This window comes from Mastigoproctus giganteus, chromosome 4 (genome assembly GCF_048544385.1).
Source record: "Mastigoproctus giganteus isolate SK-2022 chromosome 4, ASM4854438v1, whole genome shotgun sequence".
Lineage (NCBI taxonomy): Eukaryota > Metazoa > Arthropoda > Arachnida > Uropygi > Thelyphonidae > Mastigoproctus > Mastigoproctus giganteus.
The window spans coordinates 61,935,330-61,957,415 of NC_143578.1; the positions used below are offsets into that span (position 1 = coordinate 61,935,330).

The window sequence follows — 22,086 nt, forward strand, 5'->3', positions numbered from 1 at the left end:
CTAACTTTTAACTTGGCTCTCCCTCCTGGATTTCTGTTTCCTAGGTGTACGCCTTACAATTTAGATGCATTAAACTTCATTGCCATTTTTCAGACCAACAAGTGCAACCAATCTAAGTTATTTTGAAGAAAAGTAGCCTGGTTCTTTTCGTTGACCACCCTTCCTACCTTTCACATCTGATGTATAACCCCAAAGGCGTTCTTATTTAACCACAATAGTACAGATAAGTAACGGTAACCCATGATAAACATTGCATAATCGTCCTAGCTTGCTGTTCTTCCACACTGTGTAGATAAGACCTTTATTGGGCTTCTTGAACACCAAGCCCAACTTGCTGGAGACAAAGGATGGAAGTTTCCTACCAAACTCAGATTTTTCATCCTGCAAACATGCAGAATATGTTAGCAACCCAATGAACTCCACAGCCATACAGTCCTCTTCATCGTAATTCATTTGTCTTGCCCTGGATGATAATACCCGATTACATTTATTTGAACTGTAAATTTTCCACCACACTTGAAACTAATTTTCGTGTTTAATACATAGTACTTTAAAGTGGGAGCAAGCAGTTTGCTCCCGCTTTAAAGTACTATTTATCTCCTTACACCGAATTGGACAGATCTAAATTCACCAGCTGGGATTACCGCAATCAAACCAAAAGAATAGTGCGAATATTTGGTATCCTCAACTTCCGTTATCGATCACGCCTCTAATTCCCTTCATTATTTTACCAGTGTTACATTCGGCGTCAGAAATGCGAGAAGCATTCGCTGTACGTGCTTGAGAAGATGTTGCGAACACTGTAAGATGATATTTGGTATAGTAAAGTCTTCCTTCGACTCGTCCAGCCACGGTTCAATAGTGCATTCAGACTTCCGTCAACTACTGGCATTCCTGTTGTCATGGACTGAGCTTTCGAGGACGCAATACACGGTAATTATCCAAGTTTTCTATTGTATCCTCTGCAACTGCATTACATTTAGACCAAACCATACCGGGTTTGGTCTAAACAGTGTCCAAACCAAACATCGTTGTCCTAATAACATGTTAAGTTACTTTGGCCACAAGCAGTATAACATAACAGGAATCTTTTATCTCGTTCAGACACGAGTTTGGATGATTTTCAGTTCTGTTGTTACAGAGTGGCTCCATTTTGGCCTACTTTCGCTGATCAATCTACATTTATTATACGTTAAATAAAGCGTGCTTAGGCTTAGTATATTTCGTGTCCCTGTGTGCTACTGAGACCGTGTTAAATGCGATCTATTTTCGTGGTACAGGAGCTCAGAAATGCTGGCTGTCCTAGGTAGTTTTCTAAAATAGTCTTGGATAATGACAAGATAGCGTGCTCGTGTCTGTTCTTGACATTTCCTTGTCTTCATTTTAACGAGACCTTTAATCTGTGATGGCAGATTATGTCCAGCGCTAAATCTGCGGTTTCTTCTAGAATTTTGGGATGATTAAGTGTCTCATTTTTTGCCTTTCTAAAGGTATCCAACGGTTTCTTCCTTACTGGAGGAGTTATTCCAGGAAGCTAGAAGATAAACTCTTTTCGTGTACAAAGAATATTCGTCCCCGTGTGGACTGAAGTGTCATCAAATTTCTTGCTCCAAATATTTTCTGCTCTAGTGTACATCCTTTTCACGTGTCTTCCGTATCTCCCACGCGTATTTTTGTACCCGGATTTGACAACTATTGGGCTTCTTGTGGCAAACCTACCGCGTTGCAGTCTTGTCTTCGTCCCTAAGGGAACTTTCTTTATTTGTATACATTGGCCAGAATTCTAGTAGCTCGAGATTTTGTAAGGCTTCAGTGAAGAGACAGTTCTCTTTTGCGAATTTGGAAATCTTGTTTCAGCAACTTATTTGAAAGGATTTTGTGTTAATTGCTCTAAACTTCTTTAGTAAACATTGCTAATTAGAACATTGACAAGCCTATTGATTTTAGTATGCAAATTAGCAACGTTTCTTTTAAGAAAACACTTTTTTTTTTCTTGTTAGAACATTAGTATGTTAATAAGAATTTAGTTCTGTGGACATTACAAGAAATACTTAAAACAGATAGTAAGAATACCAGCATGTTTTTCTTTTTTCCAACGCAAACGTTGAGAAATAGAAATTCGACTGGAATTAATGAGATTACGTAAAATAAGAAACATTTGTTTGTTTTGAATAATACAACGAATGCAAAGGTTTAAATGTAATTATATCGCCAGACTAAGTTGATTTTTTAAAAACAAAAAGCATTAATTTTCATAAAGTTTCCATTTGATCAAAAAGCAAACAATCAGAAAGCAGATGAACAGGAAAGACACAGGAATCCGTGGTATCCTTTCGCTTAGACAACTACAAATTTAATTAGTAGCTAACTAAGTGCTGAGCCTCTTTGCTCTCTCTTAAACGGCTCGAGTACACTTATCCGAAGGTTAATTATGTTTCGATCAGAGGCGGAACGTGGAAGAATCCCAGATCATCCTTCCATCGTGAAAGTTTGTGACGAGCTTTTCTGTTCTCCAAACATATTGGATTTCTTTCTGTCATGGATTCGGTTTCCTTCTGCCCTCGAATCAGAGGGGTTCGCCATCCCCTTGTTTTCATTACAGTTATTTGAATAACTTTCCGGTAGTCTGCAATAAACCATGTCAGATAATTGCTTTTTCAGGCATAACAGCGCAAGTCTGGCTTTGTTAGTTTTCGAGAACAATGCAGTATAGTAACAGCCACTTCTCTAGTTTGGAGTGGTCTGGGTCGAGGGCAGGTTCGGTTCAGTTTTTTGGTGAGTAACAGCGCACAAAAATTTGCTATATGTACGATATGGTAAAAGCATATGTAAGAATGTGTTTTTGGAATAGCCTTAGGTTGCTTACCCCCATTATCCATCCCTGGATTCATCCAATGTCTGGGTTAAAATCTCATTGGAGACTGGAGGAATTCAAAGGCCTCTTCAACTGAAACTTTGGTTAGTTAACCTCAAGAAAAATCTCCCGATTTATCCGGGTTTTAAGCCATAAAACCATACGGGCATAATATATGATTAAAAATACCAGAAGAACTAACATTCATATTAAGTATGATCACTGTGATCAACGTAATAATGCGCCAAACATTCAGCCAATTTCGATTTTTCCATGATTTGTTGGAGACCATTCTTGGATATCTTGTTTAAAATATCCTTAATGGCTTCGACAGCTGTTTCTCTCTTCTGGAAGGGATATCCACGTAGTTTCCTTCTCATTATTGGAAACAGGAAGAAGTCACGTTGGGGCAAGGTCATGGCTGTATGTCTGGTGCGAAATACATGATTTTGTTAGACACTTCCTGCCTTGGTATACGTGGAATCCAACGTGCACAGGTATTTTGTAAATATTCTTTAAGAATGGCATGCATGCTATCTTTCGATCTCTTGAGCACATAGCCATTAACTGATCAGTTTTCTTACATAATACGCTTGTGTTTATCATTTATTTCTCTGTAGTGGATTTTTGCAATGGTTCGTCTTTTATATTTCTGTTTGCATTCTCTTAAATACAGAACTACTGAGAGGCCACTTGAAAACAAATGAGTCTTCAAATGTTTCTGTTTAAAATAGATGTGTTTTCTTACTTCTCATGAGAGATACTGTAGTTTAAAATGCAAATATGTATTTTTAATGTAGTTCTTTTTATCTTTTCATGGGACTAGGAGCAGGAGAGTACGAATGTGTTCAAGAAACTTTCGTCCTGTGAAGACGCAGAAGACAGCGAACAAGATGAACTCGAAGAAGGACCACCTGCCTCTGCCCTCCACCGAAGGAGGGCTCTTGTGCCTCCTAAGGTAAATATAAGAACTGACTATCCCTGTTAAAGCAAAGATAGAAGTTTTGATTTGATCAGATGCTGTGCATTCAACCTAGTAAAAGATGTTGTTGACCCAGAAACCACAAGTTTTGTTTTACAACTTTTGTGGTTGTCACTTAAGGAAATTTCTCTGCAGTCTGGGATATCCATATTACTTTGGAAGACTTTCTTTGCATATTGTTGAGCAATTTCGCTCGCGTGCTTGTTAGCGGACGTCCCTAAAGTGCGTGGTTTCCTCTCAGTTATTAATCTAATCACAGTCGTCTTTGAAGAGCTTCGGTGACGTTATCAGTTCGGTCTACATGTCTTTTTTTTATCTTTCTTTAACATTACGAAGCCTTAAGGAAACCGTTTTCTCTCCACCTCGTCATTTCCTTAACGGAAAAGATTTCGCGGTTCTACAAATGAGCGAAAGTGCACATCAGCGACGGGTGTTCTGCATCATTTTAGACGAAACATGAGAAATATTGCAAAAGGCTGCAATTTGTCACCAACTTGTCAATAAAGATTTTTTTCTAAATCCATTCTTTAAAACGAAGAAAAAGTCAGTGACCTCTTTCTGGCGCTTGCATAGAAGAACAGAGGTAGTTGGACTTCTTCGTATTAAAGAATTGCTGAATAAGGGAGGAAAAAATTCTACTTGCGCACTTTCTTGGGGGAAAGGGGATTGTTATTTTACTGAATGCACTTTCGTAAATGGAATAACCAATACGGATAAGTTTCTTTTGGGTGCATTAACCGGACTTTCAAATTCATCATAAAAAATAAAATAAGCGGCCATTAGAAGAAAGTCGTATGGTATTGGGAACACCATTAGGTAAGATTTATTCGCTGAAAAGAAACACAGAACGAGAACCATGCTCTGGTAACACGTCATTCTGTTATTTTTTATGTAGTAGTATTAAAGATTTCATCTTTAATCCTTTTTTAAATATTTGTTTTTTTGGTTGAAGTTATTGAAGAAGTTTCTAATGAACAAGCAATTCTTAAACTAGTAGCACTCTTTGTATAAATTCTGAAAGTACAAAAATTTCAAACTGTTGTAGAGGCATAGTGTTGGGGTTAACTGCCACCGGTGGTTCCCGACAACTGCACCATCAATACTCTTGTGAATGTGTGTGGACATGTAAAGGGCAGTTCCTGGAACATTAGTTCAACTCCGCCTCGTATCTCTGTGAAGAATAGTACCACTATAAAAGGGCCAGAACTGTGACTGGTGTAGGTTTGTGTGTTCTGTTCTCTCTTCTTGGAGGAGTATCAAGAGTACTCCTCAACACCACGGAAAGGTGGGCCAGGATCCACTGGAGGCCCATTCCAGAGGGAAAAAAGAAAGGGGAAAAAATCACCTATGGTGCTGGATGAGATTGTTTTTATGCTGTGAAGTATTAAGTGTAGTTGTTGAGGACCCCAGGGTTTCCCTTTTCTCTTGTGAAGTAAACAGAATGCCAGAAGTGTGTGTTGTTTTGTTCTTTTATTAGCTTCTTTGCCGCAGAGCTCCTAGTGGAACTTCAGGTTGCTCGCCACCACCACAGGGAAGTGATCAGGCGGTCTATTGTTCTCTGGCTAGTCTCCGCAAAGGTCTCCTGAGCTTTCTGACTCCGTCAGGAAGCTCAGGAAAAAAAAGTTAGGAAGATAATTAAAGAGGGAAAGCAAAAGTGGGAAGGAAGTAGGGAGGACAGCGGAATAAGGCGTCCTCCTGATGAGGGAGGTAGGGTGGGAGTAAAGGGTTGGATGTCCATGGGCTGAGAGGGCCACTCAAACCCAGGGAGAGTAGAAGGCTTGCAGGCAAGGGTGCCCTGCAAAGTGGAGTGCCATTCTGGCACCCCATACCTGAGACACAGTTGTGAGTAGCACCTGAAGCACAAGACAGTATATATACAAGTGCATCTTTTGAGTCTACTGGACACTAGCGAATCCTATCCTGAGGTTCAGAGTTTGCAATCCTACCCTGCAGCATCTATGGTTTGCAATTTCTTGTAGGTAGTTAGCTCATTTTTCCAGAAGTCCATTTGAGCAATTTCTGCCACAGTTGAGTTCAATAGATAGAGGAGATAGTGTGTACTCTGATTTTGGGAATTTTCAGCTGAGCATTTGTTTGTCGAATTAGATAGGTCACCTCTGAACAGTGTCTATTGTATTTTAGAATACGGGTTGCGCAAACTCAGTAACCGCAGTATAGAGGTGTTCTTCCTTCAGAAGGAGATACTCTTGGTTTCGTGGGGTTTGCTGTATTTTAGTCATGAGTCTGATGTGATATTCTTCACGTTAAGGGCATGTATACATAACGTGATGCCAATTTTCAGGGTCACCACAAGTGCAGAGAGAATGATCAAGTGTGATTAAATGGACAGTGCCCCCGTAACAGAAACGTTACTACTACTGTACTATCAGACAAGTTAGTGCATTTGCATCGATTCTGTACTTAGTTGAGCTCATAAATTGATTTCATTTTTAATGGCGCATAGGCTATAATACACCAAATCAAAAGAAAAAACAGTAATAAATGTTTGGTAACCTATAAACAGGATGCGACGTTAAGAAATAAATAAAAGGGTAAATATCAAAATATAAAAGTATAAATTTAAATCTGCGTGTATACATTAATGGGCTACGTAAAGCCAAAAACGTCAGACATATTTCAAAACACAAGGCATTCGATAAAAATATGATGAATGATTAAAATCGTTTTGCACTTTTCACACATAGGAGAATCATCTGCCCTCAGCGAAAAGGAGTGTCAGATAACAGTAACCTATGGAGCAAGAACTACGTCATCTCTTCGGACCCTGTGCTGATTTGGCTGCCATTTCTTGATTATATATATTCCTCCAGGAATCCGAAATTTTTTGCCAATAGAGATTCTATTAAATAAAACTAGAAGATCATCATTAGATTATGTTGAAACATAGTTTATCATCATTTCATCAGGACAACCTTGCATGTCATATTGCCGCATTGAGACGCATTGGTTTGAGGACATGAGCGTCGAAAATTTGGATGGCCAACCGAGAGCCCTGACCTCAATCCTACAGAGAACTTCTGGATATGTTGAATCGTCCGGTAGGTGTGACGAGAGTCTGCACAAAAAACATAGCTTAAACTGGTCGCAGTTTGTAAGTTGAATATGTAGTTTTGAGGGAGAGCGCGAGGAAATGTATTGAACCACTGAGGTTAATTATGAGGGCATCTTTCGAATCGGGGGAGATTCTTTCGGATTGGAGAAGTGCCAATGTATTGCCAATACATAAAAGCGGTTCTAGGAGTGAAGTAACTACAGACCGGTTAGTCTGATTTCAGTGGTATGAAAAATCCTTTCTTGAGTTTCAAGAAAGGATGCAAAGACGGGTATCTCAAAGAGTGAGATCGGCAGGAGGACGACAGAATGAGGAAAGAATCCGATTATGTGGGCTGCAGCGCTTGGCAGCCCACATAATCGGATTCTTTCCTCATACTGTAAATGCATGAAAGTAGAATTCTGAGTGTTATGAAGAATTACAGTTGTTATTGAGTTTTAAAGAGCATCAGCAACTGAGGCCATATTTCTCTCTATATACACAGTCTGTAAATTACGCGTGTTCTGCTGGAAGAAAAACCATGCTGCCCGAAACCGACTAACTCAGCCACGTTGTGAAAAATTCCTCTCTTCATCGACGGAACTCGAATCCGGATCTTTTCCACCCGGTGTGGGGATAACGGCGATTCTACCAACTTGTTTCATTTCAACTAAATGAGAAATGATTCGTGAAATGAAACGTGCAGAAATAATGCAAACGCTAACATGTATGAGAATTCTTTAAATTAATTTTAATGGGAAAAAAACAAAAAACCATCATCCAGTAGAATTAAGTAACTTAATTACTGCGTATTCTTCGCAGCAGTTTAATCCTTTCTTCTTTGCTTTTGTCTATACTAACTACGATGCAGTTCCAATTGGAGCTGAATTATCTGAGAGATGTTTCCTAAGTTTCTCATTACAACAGAGCACCTTAGGATACATGCAGTTGCGTATTCGTCCATGAAACACCTTGCGTAATGGAGTTTCATGGACGAATTTATTTTTATTTCTGTGATATACGCAACAGGACGAATCCTCGGTTACAAAATAAACACTCTGGTACGTTTAAGTATTTCAAAATATGAAATCAAATATAAAAGAAATTAATGTTACATAATTAAAGTTTTAAACGAAGTAGACCTTGACCCAAAATGTCTCTGAACTATACATCCGGTTGACGTCATGGCGTTTATTGAGTATTAATAATAATCCCACTAAAAATCACGAGATGGCGTGTAAAGTTAGAATTCTGGACAGTACTGCGCATGCACTAGTCTATCGATGTTTTTGGGTTTTAATAACTTAAAATAAAAGGAAGAGAGAGAAGAAAAAAGGGTAAAAAATCATCGAATCTGACATTTATAAACGAAAAACTCACTGTGAAGGATTTATTTTCTTTGGGAATAAAAAGTTTAACAATAAAAGGGCTTTCTTCTCGGTTACATTGGTATTTAATCTTTTTTTCATTTAAGGAGCACATTCTGACAAAAATTGATTACATTCTCACAAAAGCCTTTATAAGATGGTGAGGCGTTTGTTTGTTCAGAACTCGCATCAGAATTTTCTTTTTAATAAACTCTCAAAATTGCTTCTTCCGTTCTTTCTTTAGATAAATACAGAGTGGCGTATTTGCGCAACTCGTTTTCTAAATGATTTCTTGTCGTGTGCCTGTTGAGCGCCTGCATTAATAGGTTAACTGTCCAAAATATCTTCGCTATTAATTTTTAACAACTCTTGAAAAAGAAGCCATTCTTATAATTGTAAATATTAATAGTTAAATTATATTTTACTTCGTGTCTGTCCTTTTCTACCTTCTGTTTTGTTTTTCATATTCACGTGTATTTTTGGTGTCCAGATTTAAAATTTCATTTTAATTTTTCAGATGCTCACAGACGGTTATGAAAGTGCCAGTGAGGAAACAGAACAGCCAACCCCTAATGCAAGTGTGACTCCCACGTAAGCCATCATTGTGTGTATATATATTAACAGACTTTATGCTTATGAGTTGCGATAATATTATTCTCATTCGTACACTTTTAAATTACTCCAACAGGTTAAATTGACAATAGTAGTGTTTATACAATAATGCAGATGAAATTAAAAGCGTATTATTAAAATAAAGAATACAAGGATATCCTGTACACATCAAAAGTAGATCTTCTAAATGTAAACATTGTATACAGCAGTGGATAGCTTATGTAGCAGGTTCATATTAGTTCACTGATTGCTAAATCTGAAAAAGTCAAGTTCCTGGTCGTCGACACCGATAAACGCCTCAGGGAACTCCACAATGACAAAGACCAGAATTCGATTACGATTAGCCAATAAGATAACTAGCTGTGATCGTTGTAAGTGACCCAAAATGAGTGAATGGAGCACATGTTGGTTTGCTCACTTGTCCACTTTTAACATAGGTTTGAAACATAGCGAAGAGGATGGCTGAGAGTTATGGGAGGGACATGCGAACGCTTCCAGGATAACTCTCCTATATTTGCATCCTGCACGGAGTGTTTTGTCTGCATTCAGGCTTTCTACCTTCTCAAGCATTTGAGCAGGCAGTATTCAGGCGATCCAAATTCAGTCCACGGAAACGTGAGGCCCTAAGGTGACGAAGAAGACGGGTCCTCTAGCATTAAATTTCCCAGATGTCCGGAGAATTGATATGGCCTGTTATCATTTATATTGTGACGCAATCTCTTCATTCCTACAGTAGAACTTGGATAAATTTTTCAAAGAAAAAGAAAGATTTGAATCAAAAGGCAAATCACTACGAGTTGTAGTACACGTACCACACTGTAATAGATTCAGTTCCCCATATACGTTATTGTTCATTCAGGAGATCAAAAGACGGCACCATGTTGGAACAGTTGCTGTTTTCCTGGACCTGATGAATGGCCTCTCAACTACTGTATGGATTCTGTATATTTTTGCTAAAATAACAGCTGGTGGCCCTGAAATTTTTTAAGTCTCGTTAAATGTACTCCAAGTCCTGAAAAAGGTCATGAACACCGCCCAACCAGTTATTATAAATAATCACTCTTGAATACCTTAATTAAACTTGGGAAAAGCGCATACTTCAGTTGGGTACCAGGAGATATAGCAGTCCCAGACAATGAACTAGTCGGCAAAGCTGTGTCTTTTTCACCAGTCGATGACAGGTGGAAGGTCCCACCCAAAGACATGGGGTTACACCAGAAATCGGAAAAAAGTCCTGTCTCAGTGACCACTGATTTGGCAAAATCAAGCTCTGTAGTAACAATAATTGTCAAGTTTAAGATCAAATCTCTAACACGAGTTAATATTGGCTGTTCTGCTAACAGATCAAGCAAATAGCACCCATTCTTATCTGTTAAGAGCGGAGGATTCACTTTGTGTCATCGCTTTAACGCTGTGTTCAGTTATGCGTAACCTCTCTGAATGTACCGAGTATGCAAGAGCCTCCTCATTCCAGCCACAAACCAAGTCCCACTCACAACCTACTTCACTTTTGGGTAATAACACAAATGTCTCAAGCACAAGTACGAATAGAGCCCTACAAAGAAAGTAAACTCACTTACCTGCTCATATTGGCAAACTCCAGCTGAAGAGACTCCAGGCTCTGACAGGATTCGAACTCAGCGCTCTGCAAGCGAGTGACAAAATTGAACTTCCAAAATTTCTGGGACAACGCGTTTTCCCACGAGCCAAAAAATCTACCTACCTTTTAATCTACACTCATTGATCGGCAAAATTTCAGAAGGCATTATTTTTGGACTCATGTTCATAAGATTAACACGAACCCAAAGACTATTTCATTATTACTGATATTCCAGAAGTTTTCAGAAAAATTCTGAATGACTCTTAAAAAATAAAAATTCTGCTTATATAATGGGACGACTGCATAAGGTCAAAGTTCGCAAGAGAGAGAGAATACAAGAACATCAACGTAGGTAATAATCACGTGGGGCTGGAGGTATGGTCACTTAAAAGTGTGTACCGTTATACCCTTGCGCATTACTCCTCGATTATGCTGATCAGACACGATAACGCTAGTTGTATAGTGGTTTAGCCAAGTTTATTATTATTATTGTTAGTTTTTTAATAGAGTAATTTCATTTATATATGTGCAATGAGAAGCACAAGGTGTATCTGTTTTTAAACGTAATATATTGGTCGATGGAATAGTTTACAATCATTTAACAGTTGGCAGTTTTTTTTAATAAAATCTAGGCCAAACTCAAGTCCACTAGTTTCATAGACACATTGCGGGAAATGATTTGGTGTTATTATATGTTATAGTATGCTATAAAGTTGATATAATTCTAAATTGAGGCGTCACTCAGCCCTGACCGCGATTAACTCGGATGTTAATTAAATTCGGATAACTGAAACCCTAATTTATTATATTTGCAATCATTGGTTGGCCACAAAACTTCCTTTTCAAAACTAAAACGTTATTCTCCAAATAGGACACATGACAGAGGATATCTTCAAGTTTTCATTCAAAGTGGGTAATTTCAGTTACTCTGCAGATATCCTATCTATAATCAAATTACTGCCATATTCTGCACTGCGTATTCCTCTCAACCTGGCCGATTGCTCATAAATGCGTTTAAGTTCCACAATGACTCCTGGTATTTGTGGAACATACGCGTGTGCTTCACGAATCCCTAAAGAGTAGAATTAATGGAGTAAGATCAGGAGACCAAAATCGCTTCTTCCAGTCCACTTTCCATGAAACGCTATTGTTTAGATATGCACAAACATGTTTGTATTAATGTTGCGGAGTTCCATTTTGTTGGAAAATGAAGTCACCATCATTGTCATCCTGCAGTTGGGGCATAAGAAATTTCTGTAACATGTCCAGATGCACGATGCCTGTGACGGTAGCTTCTCCAAAAGAGAAAGGTAGTTTTACGATTATGCTGCCATCTACTACAGCACGCACCTTTTCTGGTTGGTGGTGAATAAAAACTTGAAGATATCCTTTATCACCTGGAAATAGTTTCGGGTTGGTATCATTCACATAATAACGTTTTAATTTTGTAAAGGAGGTTTGTGGACTTCCCGTATTTTTCACTACATAATTAAGTTACTAAAATAATCCAGTGCCAATGAAATATCATTTCTAATTACATTTGAGATAGATTATACGAAGTCGATGTCAAACAACTGATTATAGGAATCTATAGGAGATGATTAAATCAGAAAGAACAACCCTATGATTTCGATTATTCGTCTAAGTAAAGTAAAACTTGGGAAATATCACGCAATTTCTGATTATGTAGTAGAAGGGGCGAATAATTAATTTCTTGCATCCTAAGCTGCAGAATCTAAATAAATTCTAAGGAATATACTGACTAGAGCTGCCAAAGAATAAATCCATCGTACGAGAAGACAACGCATGCGTCTGATAGATTCCGGATAAAAAGCTTCCTCTCTTCATATCATTTATTTCAATTTTTCCTTTCTCTTCTCTCACCAACTCCATACTCATTGGACCAACAGGGACTGATAGAAGTTCGTGGTGAAGTAGGAATTATATAATCTCCCTCTCTCTTTCCGTGAATTTCTAAGCAATGGATTAAGTCGTTTCCTAGGTAACAGGAAACTTCATATGACGTCAACACGTAGTCGTAGAGCAGTGACGCGAAATTAGACTCCTCCTCCCCCTTTCTCCCCCACTTAGTATAGACCTGTGTGGTTTTCTGTTTAGTCTATTGATCCGCAGGTTCAAAGAGATGAAGTTATCTTGTTAGGCTTCTTTTGAAAGTCGTTTCTGGAAAACAGCAGAAAACACAATATGGTTGAAGTTTAGGAAGTTGTAATGTTTTGGTGTGTTTCTAGAAACATCGCATACTGTCAATACCCAAACATCAAATGAGACGAATGTAAATAGAGATAATTACGTTTTCTTGTCTCACTATGCCAGACTGTTTTTCCCAAAACTTTGATTGTTCAGATGGATAAGCTCCCAGAAAAGCAATGCTGCTTTTCAGAGTACCTAGAAACTCCAATAAATATTTTCTCCGAAGACAAATGGAGTTTTGAATCGCAACTAATAAGGTGCTGGATATTTTTGAACTTGGTGATTAATTGCCAATATATATTTTTCTTTTTTTGGTGATCAGACAAACAACTTCCCATACTGTTGCATTAAATACATAAACGTTTTAAAAGTTGGAAGGAACGAGTTTTAAACAATTAATATTAATGATTACTAATGAGTGATTAATATTAATTCTCTGTATAATATAAATCAGCTCTATCACGTTGACTAAACCAGTGTTACCATAACAACCGTTGCTTTGTCAACTGACGAGAGGGATTATTTTATTATAATGTTGGTAGCTTAGAAAGAGATCTTCACACGTTAGCGAGTTTGAGTCTGATAAATATCTTTATTTCTGCTAAGTATGGTACTTAGTACTAGAGACAATGCCATCCCTAACGGGAACATGGACAGGAGTTTTAGATTTAGGTAGAATATGATAAATGTGATTAAATAAAATTGTGAAAAAGGTAAAAACTTACAAATATGAACATCGTTGCGTATTACAAATGAAAACAACTGTAGGGAAGGTGAATCACAATAGCAAACCGAGGATTTCGATCTGATAAATAACAGAAGAGAGACCAATGCATAAACTTAGTATTGTAGAGGTAATGCTCCAGGAGCGGAATTGGCTTGGATCTGGCAATGTGGTCCATCCAGTTATCTTGATCAAGATTTGAATTAATCAAGATAATTAACCGCTATAATTAACTAATAATTACTTTGAATGATTAATTTTATTATTTATCAATAATTAAGAGCTATTAATTGCTTCTTTGCAAACATCTGGTACGTTCTGGGATAGTTATGCCTTGCAATTTTGGAGTATGATCTTTGGTCTTTCTTCAGTCTATATCAGGGATCCGAAAAGTTTCAAAAGTCACTGGCTTGGAGAGTTGTGGGTTCGAATCCCATCAGGGAAGAGATGAATTCTTAAAAGCCTCTTTTCGATGTCTCATGTGGAGGATATTTTTACGACTTTTCGTAACAATCTTGTTGGGATAATGCGATTTTGGAGGTTATAAATATTGTTAAAACTGAGTTTATTAATAGAATCAAACTGATTAATATTTAATTACGTAATTTGATAATCCCTTATTGACAAGTCGCACAGTTCATCCGCGTATCAGTTATAAATCATCATCATCAGCCATTTTCAATCCACTGCAGGATGAAGGCCTCTCCAGCAACTTTCCAGTTCCTTCTGTTTTGAGCACTGGCCATCCATTTACTACCCACAAACTCATGAATTTCATCTATTCATCTCCGCCTTTGTCTTCCAGGTTTTCTTCTAGCTCCTCTTGGATACCATTCTGTTATTTTCTTAGTCCATCTGCCATCATGTCTTCGAGCTATGTGTCCTGCCCAAGACCATTTTAGTTTTAATAAGAATGTCCTTTACTTGAGTTTGTTGCCTAATCCATGTGTTTCTCTTCTTATCTAACAGTCTGATTCCCAATATGATTCGTTCCATTTCTTCGCTGTGTAGTTCTCAGCTTCTCTTCCATTCTTTTGGTGAGTGCCCAAGTTTCGCTTCCATAAGTCATGGTGGGGAGTGTACATTGGTTCATTATTTTACGTTTCAGACAAACTGGAATACTGCTCTTCAGTATGTGACTATATTTCCTGAATGCTATCCATCCAAAATTTATTCTTCTCTTGACTTCCAGCCATTTATCATTATTACAGCTAATAACTTGTCCCGGATAAGTATATGACTTCACCTTTTCAATTACTGCTCCTTCAATCATTATTTCCCTTTCTGTGGCATACTTGTTCATCATTACTTTTGTTTTAGCCATATTCATCTTTAGTCCAAAATCCTTACTAGCTGTGCATAACTGATTAAGATTTTCCTCTAGTTCTTTGGGATCATGGCTTATGACCACAATGTCATCTGCAAATCGTAAATGGTTTAGGTACTCTCCGTTCACATTGACTCCTTTCTGCGACCAGTCTAATCTTCTGAAAGCTTCCTCAAGGGCAGCAGTAAACAGCTTCGGAGATATTGTGTCTCCTTGTCGAACTCCTTTCTCGATTTTAAATTTGCTACTGTCTTTGTCTAGTCTAATAAAGGAGGTAGCACTCTCATATATTTTCTTCAAAATCATAATATATGGGGTATCAATGCCTTGTGTTTCCAGTGCCCGAAACATTGCCTTATGCTGTATGGAGTCAAATGCCTTTTCATAATCCACAAATGCCAGGCATAATGGTGTTTTATATTCATTTGCTTTCTCCATTAGCTGCGATATTACGTGAAGGCGATTCATAGTTGAGAATCCTGTCCTAAAGCCAGCTTGCTCTTTCGGTTGATTCTCATCAAGTATTCTTTCTAATCTGTTAGTAATGACCCTTGTGAACAACTTGTAGATGTGGGATAACAAGCTAATTGGTCTATAATTTCCAATTTCTGATTTATCTCCTTTCTTATGCAGCAAAACTATGATTGCATTATTCCACTGCTTAGGCGTCACACCTTTTCTAATGCACTTTGTGAAGAGCCTTGCCAGTTTTTGTGTTATGTCTCTTCCTCCCAATTTTAACAACTCTACAGTAACTTCATCTTCCCCTAGGACTTTCCGATTCTTCATTTTCTTCAATGCATGTTCTACCTCATCAGGAAGAATATCGGGTATGTCGTATGTGTTGCTACTTTGCAATCCATCTTCCCCACTGCTGGCATCATTCCCCTGCTCCTTGTATAATTCTCTATAGTAGTCTTCTGCTATTTGAATTATGCCTTCTCTTCCTGAAAATATATTCTCGCCTGAAAATATTTGATTGCTATATTCTCGCCTGAAAATATTTGATTGCTATATTCTCGCCTGAAAAATCAAAATATTTGATTGCTATATTCTCGCCTGAGACTGATTAACTCAGCCATGTTGTGAAAAAGTCATCGAAAAGATTCGAACTGAGGCCTTTTCCACCCTGTGTGGAGAGTTCGGCGATCCTACCAATTGTGCTACCCACAAGGGCGACCGTAGAAGATCATGTGGTCTGACGAGTTTCGATTTATACTTTTTTTTTTTTTTTTCCACCAGGTAAGGTGAAAGTGTGACGTGAATTTTATGGAGCCACGCGTCCAGGCTGTCTCCTATGCACCATTGAAGTAGCTGGAGGTGGTGCCATGGTATGGAGTACGTTCTGTTGGTACCGACTGTGTACCCTCATATCGTTAGGTCTTGTTATCATACCAGACCAACTTCAACCCTGCAATGATTAATTTTTACCTGGATTACAATGGATTCTTTGATTGGACAATGAAACTATCCGACATGTAAAAGCTATATCTGATTGGTTCGACAAACAGTCCCAATATTTCCAATCCTAGCTGCCGAATCCTCAAGATTTAAATCTAGTTGAAAATATCTGAGAAATGTTGGTTAAGGCAGCTCGACTTCATAATTCGCTGCCGGCCACAATGCAAAATGGCCAAATCTGGAGCTAGCCTCCCTCAGACACCTAGTGGAAGCCATGCCACTGTATGCACTTCCACTAATTGTGGGGAAAAGGTGGTCCTACTAGATAATAAATAAAGCTTTCTCATTTTTCCAGCGAGTTTATTCAAGATGGAAGTATAAGCCTTTGATCATACACCAACTTGCAGTGAAAAGATAAAAATTCCAGACTCAAGAAAATAAAATATATCCCTTTGATATGCGAACAATAGTTAGAAGAATTCAAGCTTTGACTGCTGTTAAAATAATGGCCAGTATTCATTGTCACAAATGCATTCCTCTTTGTAGCAGTCTGGAGTTCGTAAAAGGTTTTATGGAACATGCAATTACGAAATGACTTCACATTACAAACTGCTGAACCAGAAACAGCGCATGTTCTAATAATCGACCCTTAGAATAATGAATTCAAAGTTGCAGAAATCAATGTAGATTAATAAATGAATCAATAATACTCGGGTCATTACAGTTCGCTCATTTGGAACTCTGTTAGAGATGGTGATGCCTAGCTTTCGTATGAATCTCATTAATTAATAAATTCCATTTAGGAAAACCAGTAGCGCAATAATTCCAGATACAATTAACTGAGCAAAAAACCAAAAAAAGATAAACACAATTGAAACTGTGTAATAAAAGGCTGAAGATAGATTTGTAGATTTTATTTCGCGTTATTAATATTTGTGAAGCTCAGCGCCAACTGAAAGTCATAAAAGTAATGCCTGTGAACATGTCTGCAAATATTTTGCTCGTTATTAGCAAGGGCCCAATCACTTATGAGTCTAATTCTTTGGAAATTTTACAAAATAGTTAGTTACTTATACAGAGTGGTTAAAATTAAAATACATCATTCTGGATGGCCGTGGGCGAGGAATTTCATGTTTCTTCACCTACTTTCGTTTCTGGACGGTATTCTCCACAAACGAAATTTGGAACAGACAGTACAGACCACGTGTAAATGAAAGACAAAAAATTAGTTCTAAAAAATGTTGTGCTAAGGTTGTTTGGCTCTGTGTACAGTTAAACAGTTCAATTTATCTGATCAATTTGCAATACAATGAGAAAATTATTGGTTGTGGACATCACAATGCTCAATGTGGTGTTATTTGTATTGAAAAGGTGCTCTGAACACAGATTGATAATAAATTGTCCTTGGAGAATTCTCTTAAGGTGGCAAGCCATGGCAAAATTGTGGGACATACGTGGTCATCGTCAGACTTGTCGCGAAAAAGCTGTCTTATTGGCCTCGTAATGCGTGGTGGAGTTCATCCTGCGTAACAGTTATGTCCAAACAACCTCTTGAATGAAGGAAATCGTTCAGTGTCGCCAAAAATCGCAATAATGTTCACCCATAGAGGTACACGTTTTGGTAGCACATGCTCGAACCTCCTCGAATAATGGTCCAAATATAAGATTAACCAAACCCACGTCAAACCACAAGTAACGTGCGGGCATTAGAGAGGAACTTTGACAATATTATCTGCCACGCTTCAGGAACTCTAGGTACAATAAAAAGAATTGATAAAACACCAAGAGGATATAATATACATACTTCAAACATCGAATTGACCTCCGTAGACATGATTACCTTGTTGCTTTGAAGGCGTTCTGACCCACTATCGTATTAAAGCTGGTTTCCCTAAGCTTAATTCCCCTTACAAAATATATAACTTTAATAACTATTAGGTAGATGTTTTCATCCATCGTTTGTTTTAAAAGGCGTGCGATGCGATTGGCAACTAATAATTTATTTTAAATAACTGTCTGACACTTTTTTCAGTATGTTTCCATTAATACATATGGACTTTTGCATCAGTTCTTTGTATTTATATCTTTCATCAAACCTTGCTTTGTTTTGTAGACTTATCAATAAACAACTATAAAGAAACAATTTTCTTGGAGAAATAGCGATCAGCTGTCTTTCATATAAATTTAAAACATGAAATGTTAAACTTTTGTAAGACTCATCATAAACCTCTTACACAAAATTCAGGTCATCACTCTTTCTTATAATAAAGTTTAAAGAGCAATGATCTCTGTGTTCTTTCCACTTTATTTGGCCTTGACCAATGACCTTCAATAACGTCACCTGAAGTAAATCTTTCAGTTCTCACAGCAGTCAACGAACCTGGAAACAATCTGATTAGGGTGAAGCAATCTGTGCCTCAGATAATTCGCCTGGATCAATATTATGAAGTACGTGTATACGAATCAGAAGTTTATATCAATTCAGAAAAAGTTAGGGCTTTTCTCGGAGAGATGAAACGACACACTGGTGTCTTTATTTCGCGGTGGAGGGAACCAAAATCGAAGTTTCAGCTCTATTTCCACATACCTCATTAAAAATTGCGCCACTCTTGCGCAAAGTAGATATTTATTTTGGATTTAGTATAACAAAACCGAACAGTGTGCCTTGAACTGAACAAGTAAATTTTTTGTGAAACATTCAAAGCTACTATCGTTGGAAATTGTTGTGTATTGGTCCCGAAATCTTAAGGGATCATCCTTTGTTTCGAAAGCATCATACACATGTTTGAAGATTATTCGTTAAACTTGTTAAAATTTTGCTTTTTGAATATAAAAACAATCACCGGCTTCAGTAGGTCCATTTCTCTCTTCCAAAAACACATTTTGTGTTGCAAGGAAATGTAATCACCTTGCAAAATTCTGTGTATTATCGCGATCATAAATTCACCTACCTACGATGCTATTGCTGTTCACCGTGATATAAAAAATGTTCTGTTTATACTTTGGCACGACCACATAGATCAGAGGAGTTAAAGAAGAATACAAGAGTCACTTTCACAAGAATTCAGTAATTAAGTCCCTCATATAAGAATATCCTGCCAAATTTTTCGGGCATTTAACTTTCATTTGACGAACTTTTAATGTATTCCTCCTCCTCTACTACTGGGAAAGGGGGAGATTCATTAATACTCTTAATTTCTTTTAATCTAAACCAAAATTAAAGCCAAATTCCATGGCATTCAACTTTATAAATACCTGTAATATAATTAACCCATAATTAAACAAAAATCTGATTTTGTTGTCAGCCACAAGACTGTACATAAGTAATATATTCTTATTTATTCAATTATGTACCTGTTAACGATTGGCAATGTGGGATATTATGACCCAGTCCCCATCATCCACTAAGACTAGTAATCGTGGTTAACGGTGACTGGCTGCGGACTATTGACCCACCCGATGTAATCGCTCTGTGTACTAGACAGTGCGTAAAATTCTTCCTTAAATTCTCATAAATTGTTTTTGAACTGCGGGTTTGTCTTTATGTAATCGCCAGCCTCACCTAGTATTCTATAGCCTGGTTGGGTAAATGTTTTCCATGACGTCATTTCAGGAAAAGCTGTACACTTCCTGAAATACAAGTGACCTTGACTTGTATCTCCTAAGAGGAAGTTCGTGTACTTCATTATTAAGTCTTTTATTAGAGTCCGCTAGTTCATCGTATTCTAGAAATCAGTATGGAAGATGCTTCAAGGTTTTCTTTCAACAACTTGACACTCCTTAAGGTAGAGCTTGAAAAATCATTTGCCATGTTTATTTTTCATGTTTTTATTCGATCGTTTCAAATCAGTGTTTTCAACCAAACGAATATAATACTTTAGAATATTGTTAGATGAATATTTTATACTAATTTATGAGTTTAGTTCACTTTAACCATTTTTGATATTTAATGTGCTTCCAATAATAAGTGAGCGCCTCTTATCAGTCTCTCCACCTAGCAGAGATGACTAAAAAAAATATAGAAAATGCTGACCGCAGCTGTACAGGAGTGTTATCTCTGTAACCTAGAAAGCTGCGAATCTTGCTTTGGGCATGGATGTATAATTCATCCTTTTTCTCCACGAAGCCAGCAACAATTTCGAGATTGTAGACGAATTTAAAATATGCACTAGATTTTAGTGGTGGATATGAGTTTTCAGATTAAGGTTTCGTTAGAAGAGAAAGAAAATGGAAACGTTTTTTTAGGAAAGTTTCATTGAATGTGGTAGACCGGTTAGTTTGTCTACGATGTCTTGTTAAATTGAGGAATGTGTGAACAGCAATTTTGTATTTTGGTGCTAATGCAGTTCTCCGAGTGATGATCATTATTAAACATTACTCTTGTTAAGGATCAGTTAATTTACTTTCATACTAAAAGGGACCACAATCGTCAACTCTTCTGAGAGAAGGATGAATTAACTCTAATGCATATCTACCACATTATATCGATTTGAGAACTTTAAAATTAATTTCAAAACAAAAACTTTTTAAAAGAAAAGTTACTCAAGAGATGCATATGGGTCTAAATTCATAAGTTCTTAATCATTTGATACAAACCATTTCGATATTTGCTTCTGAGATCTCTCTGATATTCCTAATACAAACTCAAAGATTGTTGGAAAGTCGAAAAGGTGCTTCCTGCATCTTTTCAAGAGTTTGAAAAGTCTGAATCACTTAAGCTATTTTTATTCTCTCATCTGCCAGTTAAGAGAGAGAGTTTTGAACAAAAGAATAAGTTAAACAACAATCTTTCTGGTTTTAAAAGCAAATCACTTACCATTCTTTATGATTCAACTATTATTGAAAAATAATTCCAATAATTTCACATTATTATTACAAAATAAAGTTCCGCTTTGTCTGCATTTCAGATCTCATTAATAAGAATATCGCCATCTAGATGGGCACACTTCAGCTAGTCACTGCTAATGTTCTTTAACCCTTCCCACGTCATTAACACGGGAAGTTTTGGTTTCTCAGCATCTGGCGGATGCTAGACTTATGTATGACATCCCTCCATGTTTTGCAGTTGCTCGCTGGTTGAACTTCTATTCGCTGCCATTATTCTGCGAAGTTCTACTAAACGTCTATTAGATTTGTGTTTGGTGATGTTAAGGAAAGTGGTAGGATTGTTTTCCGCGTGAAATTAGAGGCAGAATATCCTTTACAAATCAACTGTGGCCATTGGGACCAGCTGTAGCAATTTTAGGGAGCGTGTGACTAAGTGTCTGTGACTGTTCAAGAGTTTTATTTTTCCATGTGTGAAAAATGTTGCTAGGGTGCATCCTGCCAAAGCAAGGAATTGGCAGGACGCCAAATTCAACACTGATTGGGATTCTAATGAACTGCATACGTATTTCAGGTTTGGAGGTATATGCATGTTTGGTGATTGCTCGGTCTTCGGTGGTGGTGTTCATTTGTAAGATATTCTGAATGAAAGAAGAGTAGGATGACGATGTTGTGGATTATGTGAACATTAATCATTGTTCTTATCTGTGCTGGAATATTTTTTTCTCTAAAATACTGATAAGTGCAAACTACGCTTTAAAATGTGCACTTCATTTTGTTGTGTTCCATCTCCTAAGAATCATGATATTCTACGGAGTGCCTCTTAAGTGATTTTGTGGACTGAAAAACGGTTTCAAATTGTAAAAACAGGTAGTATATTGGTCTTTCTTCTTCGTGTGCGCAGAAATGAATGAATTTGTAAATAGATGGTTCTTTTGAGTTCTTATTTGGCTGAAAAAGTTCTAAGCGGTTTTAACTAACTCAGTAATTGAGCCAAAAGGTCATGAGAATGTTTTTATTATTGATCGCCTCTTCTTCTATGCTCTCTTAAAGTTTGGCGAGAGGGTGCTGAATTTACATAAACAAAGAGAGGGCTTCAAGTATATCTCTTTATAACTCTTTCTGTAGTACT

The 22,086-nt window shown here is 37.4% G+C and overlaps 1 protein-coding gene across 3 annotated transcripts in view; it reads left to right on the forward strand.

Moving 5' to 3' along the window:
* The window catches only part of LOC150086778 (uncharacterized), a 236,181-nt gene that overhangs the window by 139,261 nt on the left and 74,834 nt on the right, over positions 1–22,086 (forward strand). For all 3 annotated transcript variants that reach the window (XM_090371572.1, XM_090371569.1, XM_090371571.1), the window contains 2 exons: positions 3,681–3,812; positions 8,773–8,846. In XM_090371572.1, the coding sequence (XP_090227698.1) occupies positions 3,681–3,812; positions 8,773–8,846 (206 nt within the window). The remainder of the gene's footprint in view (positions 1–3,680; positions 3,813–8,772; positions 8,847–22,086) is intronic.